The 20,603-nt window shown below is 40.9% G+C and overlaps 1 protein-coding gene across 1 annotated transcript in view; it reads left to right on the forward strand.

Moving 5' to 3' along the window:
• LOC110543549 (transcription initiation factor TFIID subunit 1-like) overlaps positions 1-20,603 on the forward strand; it is an 82,528-nt gene that overhangs the window by 59,507 nt on the left and 2,418 nt on the right. Inside the window, 6 exon segments of the mRNA XM_060376867.1 lie at positions 6,605-6,672; positions 8,415-8,531; positions 14,663-14,788; positions 15,438-15,551; positions 15,811-15,967; positions 16,856-17,033. Of these exon segments, the coding sequence (XP_060232850.1) occupies positions 6,605-6,672; positions 8,415-8,531; positions 14,663-14,788; positions 15,438-15,551; positions 15,811-15,967; positions 16,856-17,033 (760 nt within the window).

The raw sequence follows: 20,603 nt of genomic DNA on the forward strand, positions 1-20,603 counted from the left end.
GTTGGTTATGCTTACCTCTGTAGTTCCTGTTTTCTTCCCTAGATTCTTCCTTTCCATTATTTCTTCCATTTGTGTTTTCTTTAATTTTTCCAATTCTATCTTCAGGTCTTGAGTTGTTTTGTTTACTTCCATCACCTGTCTGATTGTACTTTCCTGTTTTTCTTTTAGTTCCTTCAACTCTGTTCCTATCATTTCATTCAGTGTTTTAAGCATTTCCTTTCTAAAGGCCATAAACTGTTTGGCTGCAGCTTCCTCTATTTCTTTACGGATGGCAATATTCTGTTTGAGTTTATCTTCCTCTATGTCTTTACGAATCTTATTTGTTTCCTCTGTTATCATCTTCATGAGCATAGTTGTTAGGTCATCTTCTTGGATTTCAGTTATGGTGGGGTGTCCAGGGCTACTTGCCCCTAGATAACTGGGTTCTGGAGATGCCATATTGTTCTGTCTTTTGTTGCTTGAGCTTTTACGCTGGCCTCTACCCATTGTGTTATCTTAGGTGTTTGGGGTTATTTTCTGGTGGTTTCTGGGGATCCTGTGGTGGAGAGAATCCTCTTTGCAGAAAGCTGGTTTTTCCTGAAGGATGTCTTCTCAGCTTTTTGGGTATAGTCCCTGGATGGCTGGTGTTTTTTCAGGAGTTGCTCACCTCAGGGATATAGACCTGAGTGGTAACTGTGGTCTTTGTTAGTCGAGAGGGTTCTCCTCTCACCCAGGGAAGTCCTGAGGGCAGCTGCCCTGTTTCTGGGTTTCTTGTTGCAAATTTAATGATCAGCTGCTGTTTACCCAGTTGGACATCAGGCGCGCCTCACCTGTTTGTGCTTGTGTCTGGAGCACAGCTGAGTGCTGGCGCCTCGGCCCCACTAGACTGCTAGACTTTTTCTAGGGAAGGATTGGGTGATTTAGATCAGTCCAGTTTCCTTCCTTCCCCGTGGATTCTCTGGAGACACGGACTCCCAGTGTCTTTTTTTGCCCTGGTGCACACTGCTCAGTGTCCGCCAGCTGGCTAGCCACAGAAATTTGCCTGTGCCTGGAGCACAGCTGTGTGATGGCAGCTCAGTCTCTGCCAGCTGTCTGGTGCGCAGAAACTGCCTTTGTCTGCCTTTGCGGCTTTTGGGAGCCTGAGTGCCTCTCTAAGCTGGGTAATTTTCCGGGGACCTTTTCAGGTTGGGGGTGAGCTGAGTGCTCTGCGATCAGACCTGCCGTTTCTATCTCTGGCGGCGAATCAGGCGCGCAGGCAGGCAGGGCTCTGTGCCGGAACCTGGGTCCCCGGCTCTGGCTCAGGGCTGGCTCCTGGGGTGCCTGTGGAACCCGAGTCTTTTCCAGGGGATGTCTGGGTGACCTAAGGCTGGTCCCAATCTTTTCCTGTTATCTCTCGACTGAAAATTCCAGTCTCTGATAGTGTGGTGTACACGGTTCAGTCTGGGACCGTGACCAGAGACACTGGCTTGTGGCTCTGGACTGGGGCTGGGGCTGGCGGCCGGCAGCCAAGCGTCTGGCGAAACCGGAATCTCTTCCGCGGTTTAGCTGGGTGAGTTAAAGGCTGATTGAATCCCCCACCGTGGGGTATCCTCTCACCTTGGAAACACAATGACTGTGTTTTATGGCTGAGAGTTCTGATTGCTGGTCACTGTGCTGATCCTGCTGTGCTGCTGCTCAGAATGAGAGTCCTCCCGGCGCCGACATCTTGCCCCTCCCCGAAGATTTTTTTTTAATCTTGATGACATGTTGGTTTCTTATAGTAGTCATTGAAATTATCACTATTTAAGAACATGTGGTGTGATTGCATGTGATTTACTTAATTGGGTAAACGCAATTAATTGGGTAAAGTATTTTTTGTAAGACAATTGAAATCCCTTTGGTCATGATTTAATAAAAAAGTCAAATATATTCAGTATTTTTTGAAAGTGGGGAACATAATCTATTGGGCAGAATGATAGTTTATCTTTCCTGTTAATTATGGCACTTTTCTGGAAACAACTAGTGTGACTGTGTGTGTGTGTGTGTGTGTGTGTGTGTGTGTGTGTGTGTGTAATTCTCCCTCCCAGTAGCCTCAACACTTTTATTGTTCCCAAAGAGGCCATTTTTGTTCCCAAAGCTATAAAGCAAACAGCTGATCATCCTTCTTTAATAAACTCCTGATGTATTTCAAGAAATATGCTATTATTTTTAGCTTTATGAAGGTGGGTTATGAAGGAAAATTATTTTTGATAATTTTCTACCCTGAATAAGATGCATTACATATAGAATTTCTTTCAGGGAGTTTGTGAATATCTTTGTTTCATTACTTCTTCATTGAAGAACTGCTGCTATAGCTAACAGTAAGAAATGTCTTGTTATTTTTATCCACTTCTCTCAACAGTAGTTTACCAACTCTAGCATGTTTCATTATAAGGACTTAAAGGCTACTTTTCTTATAGTATCATAATGGAATTAAAGAGCTGGAAACCCTGTACTCCTGAGCATAGAGTGTCTAAAACTAGGAGCAGTTACAAATAACTAAGTGATAAAAATCAGATATGAAAGTGATATCATTTGAAAATTTTTTGTATTCTAGAGGAATTGTCAGTGAATATTTCTAAGAGTTGTTTGCTTCAAAGGAAGTGGGAAGGGAATAGATCTTTTCAAAATGATTAACTAATTGTCCATTTTTTATAATTTACATGTTGAGAAATTGATCTGTATTTACATGTTAAAACTGAAGTAAAATAAAGGCTGAATTCCTAACCGATGTCCTTGTAGGCATAAGAACCAGTGTACAGAAACTGGTGTTATACTAGTTCAATTTAAGGAAGCATATAGTCTATCTGTAACATTGATTTTTCTCTGTATCATTATATAACCATTACATGAAAGATTGATGAATCCAAGTTCATATATAAAGTCTGTCTTTTAAAAGGGAATGTGTGCGTGTTTGTGTGTGTGTGTGTGTGTGTGTGTTCATTCATGTACACACATGTGCCTATATGCAAGCACAGAAACTAGAAGGCATTGGATGTCCTTTTCTCTCATTCTCTGCATATTCCTTTGAGGAAGGTGCTTTTCTTGAATCTGCGTGTCTTGTAAAGTGTGAATCCAGCAAGCCCCAGCAATCCTCCTGTGTCTGTTTTGCTCAGGTCTGGTGTTACCAATGTTTGGGGTATACACAGCTTATTATGTATATGTTGGGATCTGACTCCAGTCTTCATGATTGCAGAAAAAAATGTTCTTTTTTTTTTTTCAATGCAATTTATTCAGGAACCTTGAACAATCATCTGACCCTGGGTAAAGCCAGCCCACTTTAAATAGCCTCTGGGTAGTCAACCTCAGCATGCCACGTGGGCAATGCAGATAGGACCACATACATGGAAGCAAGCCAGATCCTCAGCCTTAGCCAAATGTAGAGTTGTTTGTGACAGAGAGCACTCACCATCGGGAAGGTGGAAGGCAGAAACCAGCTCCATCTTTAAGGCATAGCATTCTGCAGCTCTCTACAGTTCCCCCTTTTAGTTTTGGACGCATCAGGCAAGAGTAGAGGTCTGATCTCTGATATTAGAAATAAATTGGGACTTTGTACTGATGTTCATTTAGGTGTCATCCACCCAAAGAGCATCAGACCTGTCCGATACAAATGTTCTTTACCACTGAGACAAATGTTCTTTACCACTGAGCCATGACTCTCTGTCTGCAATACGTTTTTATTAAAACAGACTCCCATCAGGTGGCGGTGAGCACTCCTTTAATCCCAGCATTCTGGAGGCAGAGGCAGGTGGATCTCTGAGTCTGAGACCAGCCTGGTCTACAGAGTGAGTTCCAGGATAGTCAGGGCTATACAGAAAAATGCTGTCTCAGGAGTGGCAGTGGGGTTGGGGAGGCATAGTCTCACTGTACAGGTTGGTCAAGAACGTGTAATAATCCTCCCACCTCAAGCTCCCAAAAACAGGAATTACAGGCATGAGCCACCATGTATAGCTTGCATGAGGACCTTTGTAGTCTCTTTTTCTGTCAGTTTTTTTAAGCTACTGGTTGTTTAGAGCTAGGAGGTAAAAAAAAAAAAAAAAAAAAAAAACCCAGAAAGAAGTTAACAAACTGTTCTTTTCTTTGTGTTGGGGAAGAAGGTAGCTGAGACACTGTTTCTTTTGTGAGTTGTACTGGCCTCCTGGCTCAGCCTCTCTAGTACTGAGCAAAAAGGCTAATGACAGTACACTCTTCTTAATTATGTGTGTCCTTAATATTTTGATGATTGGCTAAAGTTTCCTTTTTGGTTTATTTGTGTCTGGCATAAAGATATATTAGTATTATTTTGTTTTTTGAGACAGTATTTCTATGTATAGCCCTGGCTGTGCTACAATTTGCTCTGTAGGACAGGCTGGCCTCAAATTCAGAGGCTTGCCTACCTCTGCCACCAAAGTGCTGGTTTTGAAGGGATGCACCACCATCACCCAGTCAATTTCATTTCATTTTGCATCTTTGTGTGTATGCTTTAAAAGTTGAATCTAGAGCCCTGCATATGCCAGAAAAGTACTCTACCACCAAACTATATCCAGTTCTGTCTGATTTTTTCCTAAAGATTTTTCTGTGTGTGGTGATGGTTACCTTTTATCCCAGTACATGGAAGGAAGATGCAGGGGGATCTTTGTGTGTTGAAGGCAAGCCTGGTCTACATAGCATATTTCAGGATATCCAAGTCCACTTAGAAAGACCCTATCTAAAAAAAAAAATTTTTTTATTCATGTTGTGGTATGTGTGTGTGAGACAGAGACAGAGAATTAATACGTCTGTCCTAAGGAGTCAAAAGAAGACACTGGATCTCTTGAAACAGTTGACTATGAGCTACCTAATGTGGGTGATTAGATCAGAACTGGGGTCCTCTTCAAGAAAGAAAACATTCAGCCCCTGGATCTTGGATATATGATACAAGGTCTCTAAGTTTTATATGCTACCCTCAAATTTAGCTGTAGTCCAGGTTAGCATTGAGTTCATCCCTCTCTCCCCAGCATTATCATGCCTGGCTTCATTTCTTATAGAGAATAGTTGGCATATATTCAGTTGTTTTACTTCAGAAGGACTTGTTCTTTTGTAGATTATTTTATGTGAATGGATGTTTTGCTCTCATGTATTTCTCTGCATCACCTGGCACCCAGTGTGGTCAGAGAGCATTTTGGATCCTCGGGAACTGGAGTTTCCACCATGTGAGTGTTGGAAAATCCATGGGAATATTCTGTTAGAAGAACTCTTCTTCCCCACTGAAACCCTCTCTTCAGCTCCTGAAAAATACTCCATTATTCATATAATGACTTCTAATAATTATAGTAGATATGGCTAGAAATATGGAAAAACAAAAACCCAGAATTGCCAAAACAGTCCTGTACAACAGATCATCTGGAGGTATCTCCATCCCTGATCTCAAGCTGTACTACAGAGCAATAGTAATAAAAACTGCATGGTATGGCAAAGAAACAGAAAGGAAGATCAATGGAATCTTTTCTGAGATTGATAGTCCAACCAAGGACCATGCATGGATATAACCTGAACCCATGCACAGAGGTAGCCATGGGTTCCCTAGTAATGGGAACAGGGACTGTCTCTGACATGAACTCAATGACTGACTCTTTGATCATCTCCCAGTGAGGGAGGAACAGCCTTACCAGGCCACAGAGAAAGACAATGCAGCTAGTCCTGATGAGACCTGATAGGCTAGTGTCAGATAGAATGGGAGGAGGTCCTCCCCTGTTAGTGGACTTGGAGAGGGGCATGAGAGAAAAAGAGGGAGGGAAGGTATGATGGGGGAAATGAGAGAGGGGATACAAAGTGAATAAACTTTAATTAATATAAAAAATAAAATTATAAGAAAAAAACAGAAAAGAAGAAAAAAGAGAAAGGAAAAAAGAAATAAAAGCAAAAATAAAAATTTTCATTTATAAAAGTCAAGCAGAAGTTTTAAGTTAAAGATTAAACATAGATTTTCTTAGTCATAAATAATGATACACTATTGGGTAACAAATTCTAAAATTCTTATTTTTAATTGCAATGCATGAGGCTAGAGAGATGATTAAAAACATCGGCTGCTCTTCCAGAGGACCTACATTGACTTTCCAGTACATACTGCAACTCTAGTTCAACAGCCTTTTCTGGCCTCTTTGGGCACAAGGAATGCATATAGTGTGCAGAAACACACATGGACTAAACAACTACATATGTATTAAATAAATAAATTTCAGCAGTCAGGTTCAGTGGTGCATGCCGGTAAATCCAGCACTCTGGGAGACAGAGGCAGGTAGATCTCTATGCCTCCAAGGCCAGCATGGCCTACAGAGTGAGGCCAGGACAGCCAAGGCTACACAGAGAAACCCTGTCTTGAAAAAGGAAAAAAAAAAACTGCCCAGTTGGTAGTTTTGTTTTGTTTTTTTTTTTTAAAGTCAGGCAAACTTTGTGAGATCAAGGCCAGTCTGGTCTATGTAGCTAGTTCCAAGACAGGCCAGGGCTACACAATGAAGCCCTATCTCAAAAATAAATAAATAAACTTTAATAATTATTTTAATAAATAATAAATGTTTTAAATCAGAATGTTAGAAAAATATAAAATTCTTGAAGTTACAGAGGTAATGGCATTCTACTTCTTTCATAGGACCTGAGAGTCAATATACAAAGACTGCTCAGGAGATTGTGAACATTTGTTACCAGACATTAACCGAGGTAGGTGATAGAGAAGATCTAGCTCCCTGAAAACTTTCTCTTGTGTCCTTGAATTTGATGTTTTCGCTGACTACCCTGTTCTCTTTCAAATGTAAGATTCTACTTTCTACCCTCATTCCATCATTTCTGTCTCTGCCTGGTTTAGGTTATCAGCCATGTTCTGCTACTAGAATAGAAACACTATAAAGACAACAATTCTTTTCTACTCATCTTCTTACTCTATTTGTGTATACACCATACTTTAATCACTCAGGGTAATTTGCTGTTACATGTATGAGTCCTACCATAATTTTTGGATGGTTTTAAACTTTATTTATTCATTTTACATTGCAACCTCAACCCCTCCCTTATCTACTCCTACCCCCTTTAACCCTCTTTGCCCTTTCTTCCTTTTCCTTTTCAGAAAGGGGAGTCCCACACCCATATCAGTGCACAATAGCACTCAAGTTGCATCAGGACTAAATGCATCCTCTTCAACTGAGGATAGGCAAGGCACCCTCTCTAGGGGGAAGTGATCCAATATCAGGCAACAGAGTCCATGTGATAAACAGCCCCTACTCCATTGCTAGGGGACCCCCCATGATGACCAAACTGCTGATCGGTTACTTTTATGTAAGGGGGCCTAAGTTCAGACCATGCATGCTCTTTGGTTGATTATTCAGTCTCTGCAAGTCTCCTTAGGCCTAGGTTAAGGAGACTTGGTCTGTTGGTCTTCTTGTGGAGTGCTTTCTAACATTACCCCAACACTTCCACAAGGTTCCCTGAGCTCTGCCTAGTGTTTGCTGTGAGTCTCAGCATTTGTTTTCATCCATTGCTAGGTGAAGCCTCTCAGAGGACAGTCATGATAGTCTGTTGTCTGCAAGCCTAGCAGGGTATCTTTAATAGTGTCAGGGTTTGGCTATCACTTATGGGGAAAGTCTCAAATTGGGCCAGTAACTGGTTGAACATGCATTGTCTCTACTCCGTCTTTATCCCTACTCATATTGTAGGCAGGCCAAAATTTGAGTTGAAGATTTTGTGGGTCATTTTGTGTCCCCCTCCCTCTACTAGGAGTCCTGCCTGTCTAGAAGGTGGCCACTTCAATCTCCATGACCCCCGCCACTAGGAGTCTCAGCTAGAGTCACCACCATAACCTCCCAGAACCCCATCCTGTCACAAGTCTCCAGCCTGAGTTAAAGATGGCCTTCCCTGGGTTTCCCTTCTTTCTCCCAGCTCTGTCACCTCCTGCCCCTGCTCTTCCATCATCTGATCCCTACCTTAGGTCAGCCTCCCCACACCATCTCCTACCAAGTTCGCTCTCTTCATTCACTTCCACTGTTTATTCTATTTGCCCTTAGTGCAATTCAAGCAACTTCCTTTAGGCCCTCCTTGTTATTTAGCTTATTTGTGTCTGTGGATCATAGTATGATTATCCTGTAATATATTGCTAACATCAGGTTAAAAGTGACTACATACCATGTGTAAGATAGCAATATTTAAAGATCTATCTATTCATGTATTTTATGGATAGGAATGCTCTGTCTTCATGTACACCAGAAGAGAGAATCAGATTCCATTACAGATGGTTGTAGGCCACCATGTGGTGCTAGAAATTGAACTCAGGTCCTCTGGAAAAGCAAACAGTGCTCTTAACCATTTGAGCCATCTCTCAATCCTAAAAGACAGATTTTCATGTGTGCTTTGTTTAGTTTTGTATGCTCAGTACCTGAATGTTGAATGAAATCATTAATGTTGTTTCTCAGTATGATGAACATTTGACTCAACTTGAGAAAGATATTTGTACAGCTAAAGAAGCAGCTTTGGAGGAAGCAGAATTAAAAAGCCTGAACCCAATGATTCCAGGACCTTATTCACCTCAGGTAAGCCAAAGGATTGGGAATTTCTTACAATTCTCTTACGGTTTGGGAAACTGGGAGCATGTTAACAGATATTTTTACTGAGATAACATTCTTCTCTGTCCTTCCTTTTCATATGTCTTTTGTGTGCTTTCTTGTCTTCCCAAAGGGTAAGGTGAGTGAGGGCCATGGGTCTTCACAGCCTCCTGAATCCAGAAGAGGAAACTATGGGATGAATCAGTTGTTTATATTGTGTGAGAATACTAGATTCCTGACTGCTATAACCAGAGGTATCCTCTGGGTCTCCAGCTGTTTTGTTGGTAATTTGGGGGTTTTAGGATATCCCTAGAATGTAGGTTGCTCAGCTACAGATGGAGCCATATTGTTCTTGTACTTTCTAGATAGCTGATTGTCTAATACATGAGAAGTATGTCAGCATAGCTTTCATCACTCAATTTTCAGAATTAATTCACTTTCCTAGTAAATGAAGACTGTTCTAAGTTTATATGTTAGAAGACTAGAAAGCAGGGTGAATAAGAAACTTCTAGTTTTTTTTTCTGGTGTGACTGAACCATTTTGAGTGTTTCCTCTATATTTCAGTCTTAGAAAGTTGGCATATTTGAAGGATAGGCTTTAAGAAGGATGTTAACAGATCCTTGGTTCCTATACTGAAGACACATTGATAGAATGCAAAGAACATGAGATTTGACATAAAACAGGTCTAGATATGAGTCTTAGCTCTGCTACTATCTAGTTTTGTGGTATTGGGAAATTAACACTTTTATTCCCATTTCTGTAAGATGTCCTTTCTAATGTTAAATGAGTTAATTTGTATGACACATAACAGGCACCCAATAAATATTTGTTTCCTTCTTTGTATGAAGCATTTTTTTGTAAAGTTTCCAGAGGCTCTTTGAAATATAACTAAATAGGTTAATGGAGAACACTTCTAATTCCTATAGGATTATTTTTACTTCTACCCACGTTTAACCCAAACTCAAATGCAGCACACGGACTTTCTGTTGGATTTTTGATGTCTCTGTGTCTCATTTGTATACTTTACCTATCTCTATTTTATCTTTCATCCCAAAACACTGGTCACTGAGGGGTCAGGTTTAAAGAACCCTCAGATGCTTCTTCAAGGTCCAGAACAAGGAAAGGCTGTTGTAGTTGTATGGGATGATTGGGTCAAGGGGGCTTGGGTGAGTGATGTTATCCAGGAAGGCCTTGTTTACTAATCAGCTTACAGTTTCCACTAGGTACTTTCTGGTAAATGAAAGCTTGTGTAGTAGCCATCATACTTCAGGAGACTATAATCACCAAGTGGTATGTGCTTTTCTCAGGTCTTGGATAGTCATAAACTTAGACTTTTGGTGAATCAAACCTTTGTCCTTCCTGAACAATAGCTGATCTTAGTATAGTTAGAGTTTCCTGTGGAGAGTATGGTACGTGTAGTACTGCTTCATTCTTTTCAGTTCACATTCTTTTTTAATTTTTATTTTTATTAATTACAGTTTATTCACTTTTTATTAATTTTTTAATTCTTTATTAATTACACTTTATTCACTTTGTATCCTCCCTGTGCTTCCCTCCCTCTTCCCGTCCCAATACCTCCCTTCCTCCACCCTCTGAATGCATGCCCCTCCCCAAGTCCACTGATGAGGGAGCTCTTCATTTCCTTCCTTATGATCCTAGTAAATAAGATCTCATCAGGAGTGGCTACATTGTCTTCTTCTGTGGCCTGGTAAGGCTGCTTCCTGAACCTCAGGGGGAGGTGGTTAAAGAGCAAGCCAATCAGTTCATGTCAGAGACAGTCCCTGTTCCTATTACAATGGAACCCACTTGGATACTGAACTGCCATGGGCAACATCTGTGCAGGGGTCTTAGGTTATCTCCATGCATAGTCCTTGGTTGGAGTATCAGTCTCAGGAAAGACCCCTGTGCTCATATTTTTTGGTTCTGTTGCTCTCCTTGTGGAGTTCCTGTCCTCTCCAGATCTTACTGTTTCCCACTTCTTTCACAAGATTCCCTGTACTCTGCCCAAAGGTTGGCCATAAGTCTCAGCATCTACATTGATAGTCTGCAGGGCAGAGCCTTTAAGAGGTTCTCTGTGTCAGGCTCCAGACTTGTTCCCTCTTTTTTCCTTCTTCTGATGTCCATCCTCTTTGCCTTTCTGGATATGAATTGAGCATTTTAGCAAGAGTCCTCTGTCTTGATTAGTTTCTTTAGGTGTACAGATTTTAGTAGGTTTATCCTATATTACATGTCTATATGAGTGAGTATATACTGTGCATCTTTCTGCTTCTGGAATAGCTCACTCGGGAGGATCTTTTCCAGATCCCACCATTTATCTGCAAATTTCATGATTTTCTTGTTTTTCATTGCTGAGTAATATTCTATTGTGTAGATGTACCACAATTTCTGTATTTATTCCTCCACTGAGGGGCATCTGGGCTGTTTCCAGCTTCTGGCTATTACAAATAAGGCTGCTACAAACATGGTTGAGCAAATGTCCTTGTTGTGTACTTGAGCATCTTTTGGATATATGCCTAGGAGTGGTATGGCTGGATCTTGAGGAAGCGCTATTCCTAGTTGTCTGAAAAAGTGCCAGATTGATTTCCAGAGTGGTTGTACAAGTTTGCATTCCCACCAGCAGTGGAGGAGGGTTCCCCTTTCTCCACAACCTCTCCAGCATGTTGTCACTTGAGTTATTCATCTTAGCCATTCTCATGGGTGTAAGGTGAAATCTCAGGGTCGTTTATTCACTTTTTATACCAGCTGTAGCCCCTCTCCCATTCTCTCCCAATCCCACTCTTCCTCCCTCTTTGTCTCCTATATCCATCTCCCAGTCCAGTGATTAGGGGAGGTCGTCTTCTTCTTCCATCACAATTCACACTCTCATCATTCCCTTCATTTATGTGTATAAATGTTAAGATAGCCCAAGTAATTGCTTCTTAACTCAAGGAAGATAGATTCCCCATGTTTGAGGAGCATTACTCATTACTATGTAAAATTGAAACATTATTAGAAAGTGTCTATATAATATTAATCTGTCAAACCAGGCGTGGCTGTACACGCCTCTGATCCTAGCACCCTGGGAGGCAGAGGTAGGCAGATCTCTACGAGTTTGGTCTAGGAAATGAGTCCTGGTCTCATTGGTCTAGGAAATGAGTCCAGGACAGCCAAGGCTACACAGAGAAACACTGTCTCAAAAACCTAAAATAATAATAATAATCTGTCATAATACAGTTTTGATTGTGTAGAAGCATAGCAGTTTTCATGTTAGTTTCAACTTTGAAATGTCAGTGTCAGTCAGTAACGTATTTGCATCTGGGTATTTCAACTGAACTTCAATTGAGCTCCATATTTGGGAATTACTCATTTTACAGTTTCCCACAATCCTCTTTTCTTTGTATATTTTAAATTTTACAGAAATCTTATCTGTTTACTAATGTTTTTTAATCTGTTTTACCTTTATTTTGGAAATGATTTTCTCAATTCTTGTTTTCTTGCTTGTGTACTGAGCAGCACATGTTTGGGTATGCATTTGTGTCTTTGAGACAGGGTCTAGCTGTGTGGTCCAAACTGGCCTCAAGTTTGTGATCTTCTGATTGAACTTTTCTGATCCTGGCACTATATATAGACTTGTACCACTGTGGTTTGCTCATGGGAAAGTTTTGTTCTTTGTGGGGTTTTGTTTTGTTTTGTTTTGTTTGTTTTTCCCTTCTTATCAAAGTTATACTATAGTTGGACACTATTAGAATATGAGGCTTGAGAGATGGCTCAGCCAGTTAAGAGTGCTAACAAGCACTCTATCAGAAGGCCCTACATTGGCTGCCAGCATCCATGTTCCATGGCTGTTTTAACTCAACATCCCGAGATTCTGACACATTCTTCTGGCCTCTACAGACACTGCACTCACATACACAAATCCACACTCAGACATTCACACAGACATGTAATTTTTTTTAAGGTAAGGTTTCTCTATGTAGTCTTGGCTGTCCTGGAACTCGAACTCACTCAGTAGACCATGCTGTCCTCAAACTCACAGGGATCCTCCTGCTTCTGCCACCAATGCGATGGGATTAAATGCACAGACCATGGTAAAGATGTATTTCTTTATTATTTCTATATTATTTGCATGCATGTGTGCCTGAAAAACAGAAAAAGGCACCAGATCTTATCACAGATGGCTGAGATACACCATGTGGTTCCTGGGAGGTTAAATCAAGACCTTTAAAATAACATCAAGTGCTGATAACCTATCAGCAATTTCTCTAATTCCATTCAGACACATAATTTTTTACTTTATATTTTATCAATTACACTTTATTCACTTTGTATGCCCCCTGTAAATCCCTCTTTCCTCCCCTCCCAATATCACCCTTCCTCCTCCTTCTCCACACATGCCCCTCCCCAAGACCACTGATAGGGGAGGTCTTCCTCCCCTTCCTTCTGATCTTAGTCTATCAGGTCTCATCAGGAGTGGTTGCATTGTCTTCCTCTGTGGCGTGGTAAGGCTGCTCCCCCTTCAGGGGGTGGTGATCAAAGAGCAGGTCAATCACTTCCTGCCAATCACTTCAAGTCCCTGTTCCCATTACTATGGAACCCGCTTGGACACTGAACTGCCATGGGCTACATCTGTGCAGGGTTTCTAGGTTATCTCCATGAATGGTCCTTGGTTGAATTATCAGTCTAAGAAAAGACGGCTGTACCCAGACTTTTCAGATGTGTTGCTCTGCTTGTGGAGCTCCTGTCCTCTCCAGGTCTTACTATTTCCCACTTGCTTCATGAGATTCCATGTACTATGCCCAACAGTTGGCCATAAGTCTCAGCATCTGCTTTGATAGTCTGCAGGGCAGAGTCTTTCAGAGGCCCTCTGTGGCAGGCTCCTAACTTGTTCCCTGTTTTCCCCTTCTTCTGTTGTCCATCCTCTTTCCCTTTCTGAATGGGGATTGAGCATCTTAGCCAGAGTCCTCCTTCTTGATTAGTTTCTTTAGGTGTACAGATTTTAGCATGTTTATCCTATATTATATGTCTGATAGCCACTTATGAGTGAGTATATACCGTATGTGTCTTTCTGCTTCTGGGATAGTGCACTCAGGATGATCTTTTCCAGTTCCCACCATTTACCTGCAAATTTCATGATTTCCTTGTTTTGTTTTGTTTTTTATCACGGAGTAATATTCCATTGTGTAGATGTACCACAATTTCTGTATCCATTCCTCAGTTGATGGGCATCTGGGCAGTTAGCCACATAATTTTTAAAAATTAATAAATTAAATCCTTTTATAAAATTGAAGATACAAATAAGAGGTGTGGTACTACTTATCAATTCCATCTTTCAAAACATCAATCGCTAAGTGTTTTGAGGTTTTTCGTATCTATGGTTATGTATGCTAATCTCTGTATATATACTTTAAAGTGAAACTGATGATTATTTTTCTTATTCTATTAACTTCAGGAATGTTTTATCTAGTCCCTCTTATTATTGACTAGAACCCATTTGCTAAATCTCTGCTCTTTTCAGGGATGATAAAGGAAGCTATCATTTATTGAGTACCAGGTACACATAGCTCTTAATTCTCACTACAACCATGTGAGGTAGATATTATATCCATGTGTCACAGTTCAGGAAAACAGGTGGTTAAATATGTTAGAGCTAAGACTCAATCCTGGCCTGTTTACTCCAAAGCTCTTGATTTTATTCCCGTGCCATTTTGCTCCGAATCATTGTTCATAAACTCATGAACTGTCAAACCATTCCCTGTTCTTGTTTAAATTTGAATTCCTTTATCCAGTTTCCTTACATGTCCCTAAGTCTGTAAAAGTATAACTAATATGAATACCTGAGATTAAAAACAGCAAGGCGAGGCTTAGAAAAATAAAGTAGGTTACTGAGCAGAGAGGCTGTTACTTCATAAACTTGTCCCTAAGCTTTATGCATTTCTGCTTAATTTTTGAACACATATACTAGATACCAGTCTGCCACAATGTTTGTTATTCATAGGATTCTAAAGATTTGTCTACAGAGTAGTACTGGGCTGTGTTTCCTCTTTTACTGGGTTGTATTTGATATCCCTATTCTTCAGTGAATGTTATAAAGTATTTCTTCTAACCTTGGTAGACGCTAAGTTGTGTGTTTTATGCCACAGCCTCCTGATTTGTGTGACAAGAGCACATCACCCAGTGTTTCTCGAGATGCTTCTGTTTATCAAGATAAGAGCAATATGTCTGTCTTGGATATTCCCAGTGCTATTTCAGAAAAGCAGCTAATGGTAGTAGGATGTTATTTCTCTTTGCAAGATAGCTGGTCTTCCTGGTGGGTGAATGAGGAGGGCTGGGCTGTAACATGCATACATGAAGGAAAGCTGGATCCTTTGGCCCTGCAACACAACAGACCTTCAGGGGAAGTGTTTGAGGCAGGAGAGCAGCCTAATAGGTGACTGACTAGAAAGACCAGCTGCATTCAGAGACAGAGAGAGAGTTCACAACCACTAGTGTATTGTTTTGTGTCTCTTATATGTTATAGGCCAAATTAAAATATGTATAATTTTAACTGGCCATTGCCAGAGTTATCAAAACACAATTCTCATCTAAAGCTGTACCTACTCTCAAGGTTCCATAAGAGAGTACAAAATTCAGAGGGAGTTTCTCCTTCAAAAGTTTGGGTTAGAAAGGAAACATTCCCTACTGATGACAGTTAAGAGTGTACCAAAAACATTCCTGTTCTTTGGTTTGTCTTGCCATATCTGTTATTTCTGAAGAATGACTGGGGAAAATGCACGTCTTGAGCTGTATAAACAACCTCCTCCTAGCAGTGGGATTGGCAGGGATATCAGGGACGTACATCTGTACTATGTAAAGAACCCTAGATTAACTCCTACAGGCACATACCTCAATGATGTGCTATTTGTGCTCCTCACTCAGATTCTCCAGGGCCAAGGTAGGCTGGGTGAGGAAGTCTCTGGTGTAGATATTGAAGGGTATAAGGAGGAGAAGGAGAAGGAGGAGGAAGATGGAAAACCTAAGACTCCAGCCACAGTGAGTATGCTTACAGAAATCTTGAAGTTACATTATACATTTATGTGAAAGGAGGTCCTGTCCTGCAGGGAAGGCCAAATCTCAAAGGTATTATCATAGTCTCTCCATAGTGAGCCTCAGTCTGACTTTAATCATTGAAATGAGCCACACAAATCCATTCACTACAATTATTTAACTTCTTGTGAGGCAGCCAATGGGATGAGGGGGGAAAGAAGGTATGCTTGTCTCAGTGACTGGACTGATACCTGGACTTGTTTAGGAAGGTGAAGACAGAGATGGTGATCTTGCAGATGAAGAGGAAGGAACTGTACAACAGCCCCAAGCCAGTGTCCTGTATGAGGATTTGCTCGTATCTGAAGGAGAAGATGATGAGGAAGATGCTGGGAATGATGAAGAAAAAGATAACCCTTTCTTTGGTGAGTCTTGCACATTTACTTCTGTTTCTGTGGAACTCAGTGTTGTACCTCAGGACTGAACAGGAAACTCTTTGCTACTTACTGTTTGCTATCATAAAAAAAGCTATCTATTTTCTTGGAGTCCTACTAGTAGACATGAGAGTACTGAACACACGCTCAGAGGATGATCATGCCCATTATCCTTAGGGGAAGTGAAGATGAACAGGCACACACTGCAAAGAGGTAACAGTGAAAAAGTCAGTGTCCAAGTAGCAGCTTTGAAAGGTTGTATTTGAGAACAGGAAAAGAAAAGTAATTAAGATATTAGAAATGTTAAGGTGAAAGTGTTGGAGACGATAAAAAACAGGTAGATTAGACTAAGAGGAAATAAGGTACTTAAGTTTCTATAAATGTTGCTGCTATTAACCCTTGGTAATTAAAAGAGATGCCTGAGAGGTGAAGATTATAGACTCAAAGTCTGTATAAACTAGTTTTGGAGTGATAGGCTGAAGATGTTAATTCTGAGAAGAATTACTGTTGCTGAGGGTAGAGAGATGGCTCAGAGGTTAATAACGAGCACACTGGCTGCTCTTTGAAGGTCCTGAGTTCATTTCCCAGCATCCACTTGGTGGCTAAGAAACATGTATAATGAGATCTGGTGCCATGTTCTGGCATAGAGGCAGAACACTATATCCATAATAAATAAATAAATAAATAAATAAATAAATAAATAAATAAATCTTAAGGAAAAAAAGAATTCCCATTTCTTTCTCTAGCTCTTATTTTGTTTTATTTTTGTAATTTTGAACATACTATCTCATAGATGTGAGGCAAACATCTATGAGCTATGAGCCATGTGCTAGTCCATCAAGCTTATATCTTGAACCACAATCTGTCTTTTTCCCACAGCTATTCCACTAACTAGAAGTAGAAGTGACTCTGATGTGGAATCTGGAAGTAAAAGACACAAACATCCTTGTGTGCTTCAAGAGAGTACAAGGATGGGCATGGAAAATGAAGAAAACATGATGTTCTCTGAGGGAGATGGTGAGGAAGCTTCCTGTGGTTTGGAGGAGAGCAACATCAGGTAATAGACAGCAATATGCTACAGGGCTGTGGCATCATTTTTGTCAGCTATGGTGACAAAGGACCTAGCATAAGATAGCTTTCCTCTATCAAACATTTCCTGAACACTTCTACTTGGATCTGGGAATGCACACAGGAAGAAGATATGACCTTCCCTTGAGTAGCTCTTCTAGTGGAAAAGATTGGCACAAATCATTATAGATTCAATGTCATAAGTACCTAGGCACAAATAGGTATAGAGTGCTGAGATATCCCTAAAATGGGCATGATTTACTGCGCTTTGAAGTAATCAGGGTAACTTTCATGTAGAAGTATATGAACTTTGCTTAAATGATGGACACGGGTCTGCAGAGCATATACAGTGGCAGCAAGGAGATAGATCTTTAACACATGAAATAATAATTTAGAGGCATAGATATTCAACATGGAGTGTGTTCGTGGATAAAGGGAGGTGGTTGGAGAAGGAAGACTTTTGAAATAGCAAGAGACTGTATTGTGGAGGACCATAAGTGACATGCCAAGGCATTTGGTTTTGTTCTGTTAGGAGTCTGTAGGTTTAAGAAAAGAAAGTTGTTAGGTATGCTGGCGCAGATCTGTAATCTCAGTACTTAAGAAGTGAGAGAAGAGGATCCTAAATTAAAGGCTGGCCAGGTGTGATGGTATATGCCTAAGAAGAGACAGGTGGACCTGTGATTTGAAGGCCAGCCTGGTCTGCATAGTGTAAGATCCAGGGCAAGAAAACCCTGTGTTTTCCCTCCCAAACTTGGGTATGTATTGAGGACTTATGTAAAACAAAGCAAAACTCTGGATGTGGTGTAGGTCACCAAGGCACACTTTTGTTGTAGAGGTAGGAAGACAGGGATTAAAGCTAATCCTCAGCTGCAGGTTGAGTTCAAAGCAAGCCAAGGCTACATGAGACACTGTCTCAAACAAACAAAAACAAAAAAGGAAGAGAAAGTAACATCAAATTGTATGTTAGATAATTTTAAGGGCATACGGAACAGAAAACAGTAGTATTCATTTGAATTTGATTGCTAAGTCTGATAAACAATAGAATTTCATTGAGGAAAGAAGAAAAACAGAAAAGTATGGGAAATGATGTTGGTTTCAAACATGTTGGATTTACTGCACATGAGATACATCTTGCCAGAAAGAGGATAAAATCATTTATTTATTTATCCTGCAAATGTTTATTTTATCATGAGTGAAAACACAAGTAAGATATGGGATTCCTTCCTTCAAGGAGTTCTGCCTTCCAGGAACTATTAAACCGGCCACTGAGCAGCAGTAGTATAACATGAAGGACATGATAGGTAACCATAGGGTTTTTCTGGGTCATGGAGGATGGTGGGGAGGGAAGCTGATAAAAGAAGGAAACTGAGTCAAATATGAATAGTAGTTCCATAGGGTAAGAAACATAAGGTATCCCAAAGACTCAAAGTGGCATTGTTGTTAGGATTGTGCAGCAAAGTTACACAGTGGGTTCACAAATCAAGTCAAGCAACTGGTTTCACATGCAGGGGAAGGGGAAAGGGCTCAAAGAGACCGTCTCTGGGTAGGGCAAATGAGAGAGAGAGAGAGAGAGAGAGAGAGAGAGGAGGTGATATGAGTTCTCTTTTTATTTTTGTATTTAATTATTTCATTTTTATTAATTACACTTTATTTACCTTGTATCCTCCCTGTACCTTCCTACCTCTTCCCCTCCCTATCCCCCCCATTTTCCCTACCCATGTCCCTCTCCAAGTCCACTGAAAAGGGAGGTCCTCCTCTCCTTCCTTCTGAGCCTAGGGTATCAGATCTCATCAGGAGTGACTGCATTGTCTTCCTCTATGGCCTGGTAAGGCTGGTTACCCCTCAGGGGGAGGTAATCAAAGAGCAGGCCAATCAGTTCCTGTCAGAGACAGTCCCTGTCCCCATTACTGTGAAGCCCACTTGGATATTGAACTGCCATAGGGTACCTCTGTGCAGGGGTTCCAGGCCATTTCTATGAGTGGTCCTTGGCTAGTGTATCAGTCTCAGAAAAGACCCCTGTGCCCTGTCTTTTTTGATCTGTTGCTATCCTTGTGGATCTCCTGTACTCTCCAGGTCTTAATCTCTGAGTTCTTTCATAAGATTCCCTGAACTCTCCAAAGACCATGAGAGGATAAAACCTAGAACCTCTGTTAGGATGTGACCCATGATAGCTCAGTAATCAATTGGTTTCACATAGTAAGGGGAACAAGGACTATTTCTAACAGGAACTCAATGACTGGCTCTTTGACCTCCCCACTTCCCAAGGGAGGAACAGTACTGTTAGGCCACAGAGGAGGACTTTGCAGCCAGTCCTGAAAATACCTGACAAAATGGAGTCATATGAAAGGGGAAGAGGTCCTCCCCTATCAGTGGACTTGGAAAGGGGCAGGGAGGAGATGAGGGAGAGAGGGTGGGATTGGGGAGGGAATGAGGGATACAGCTGGGATACAGAATTAACAAAATGCAACTAATGAGAAAAAAATTTTAAAATAAAAAATTTAAAAAAAAGAGATTCTCTGAACTCTGCCCAAAGTTTGGCTATGAGTCTCAGCATCTGCCTCGATACCCTGCTAGGCAGAACCTTTCAGAGGCCCTCTGTGGTAGACTCCTGTGCTGTTCCATTTACTCCCTCCTTTGTTGTCCATCCTCTTTGCCAGCATCTTAGCCAGAGTCCTCCTTCTTGATTAGCTTCCTTAGGTGTACATATTTTAGTATGTTATCCTATATTATATGTCTAATATCCACTTATGAGTCTTTCTGCTTCTGGGATAGCTCACTCAGGATGATCTTTTCCAGTTCACACCATTTACCTCCAAATTTCATGATTTCCTTGTTTGTTTTTGTTTTGTTTTTTGCTGAGTAACATTCCATTGTATAGATGTACCACAATTTCTGTATCCATTCCTCTGTTGAGGGGCATCAGGGATATTTCCAGGTTCTGGCTAGGCCTAGGAGTGGTATAGATGGATCTTGAGGAAGTACTATTCCTAGCTGTCTGAGGAAGCCCCAGATTACTTTCCAGAGTGGTTGTACAAGTTTGCATTCCCACCAGCAGTGGAGGAGGGTTCCCACATCCTCTCCAGCATGTGTTGTCACTTGAGTTTTTGACCTTAGCCATTCTAGTCAGTGTAAGATGAAATCTCAATGTCGTTTTGATGTGCATTTTCCTGATGACTAAGGGCATTGAGCATTTCTTTAAGTGTTTCTCTGCCATTGATATTCCTCTACAAAGAATTATCTGTTTAGCTCTGTACCCCATATTTTAATAGGGTTACTTGATTTGTTGCTGTTTACTTTCTCGAGTTTTTTGTATATACTGGATATTAGCCCTCTATCAGATAAAGGGTTGGTGAAGATTCTTTCCCAATCTGTAGGCAGTTGTTTTGTTTTGATGATGCTGTCCTTTCCTTTACAGAAGCTTTTCAGTTTCATGAGGTCCCATTTATTGATTGTTGCTCTATGAGGTGACCCAGAGCATGTGCAGGAGGTGGTCTGCAGGTGGCTTCACATATACCTGCTATCTGGTTTTTCAGGTGCCTTGGGGCTGGCTGTAGAGATG

This window comes from Meriones unguiculatus (genome assembly GCF_030254825.1).
Source record: "Meriones unguiculatus strain TT.TT164.6M chromosome Y unlocalized genomic scaffold, Bangor_MerUng_6.1 ChrY_unordered_Scaffold_35, whole genome shotgun sequence".
Classification (NCBI taxonomy): domain Eukaryota; kingdom Metazoa; phylum Chordata; class Mammalia; order Rodentia; family Muridae; genus Meriones; species Meriones unguiculatus.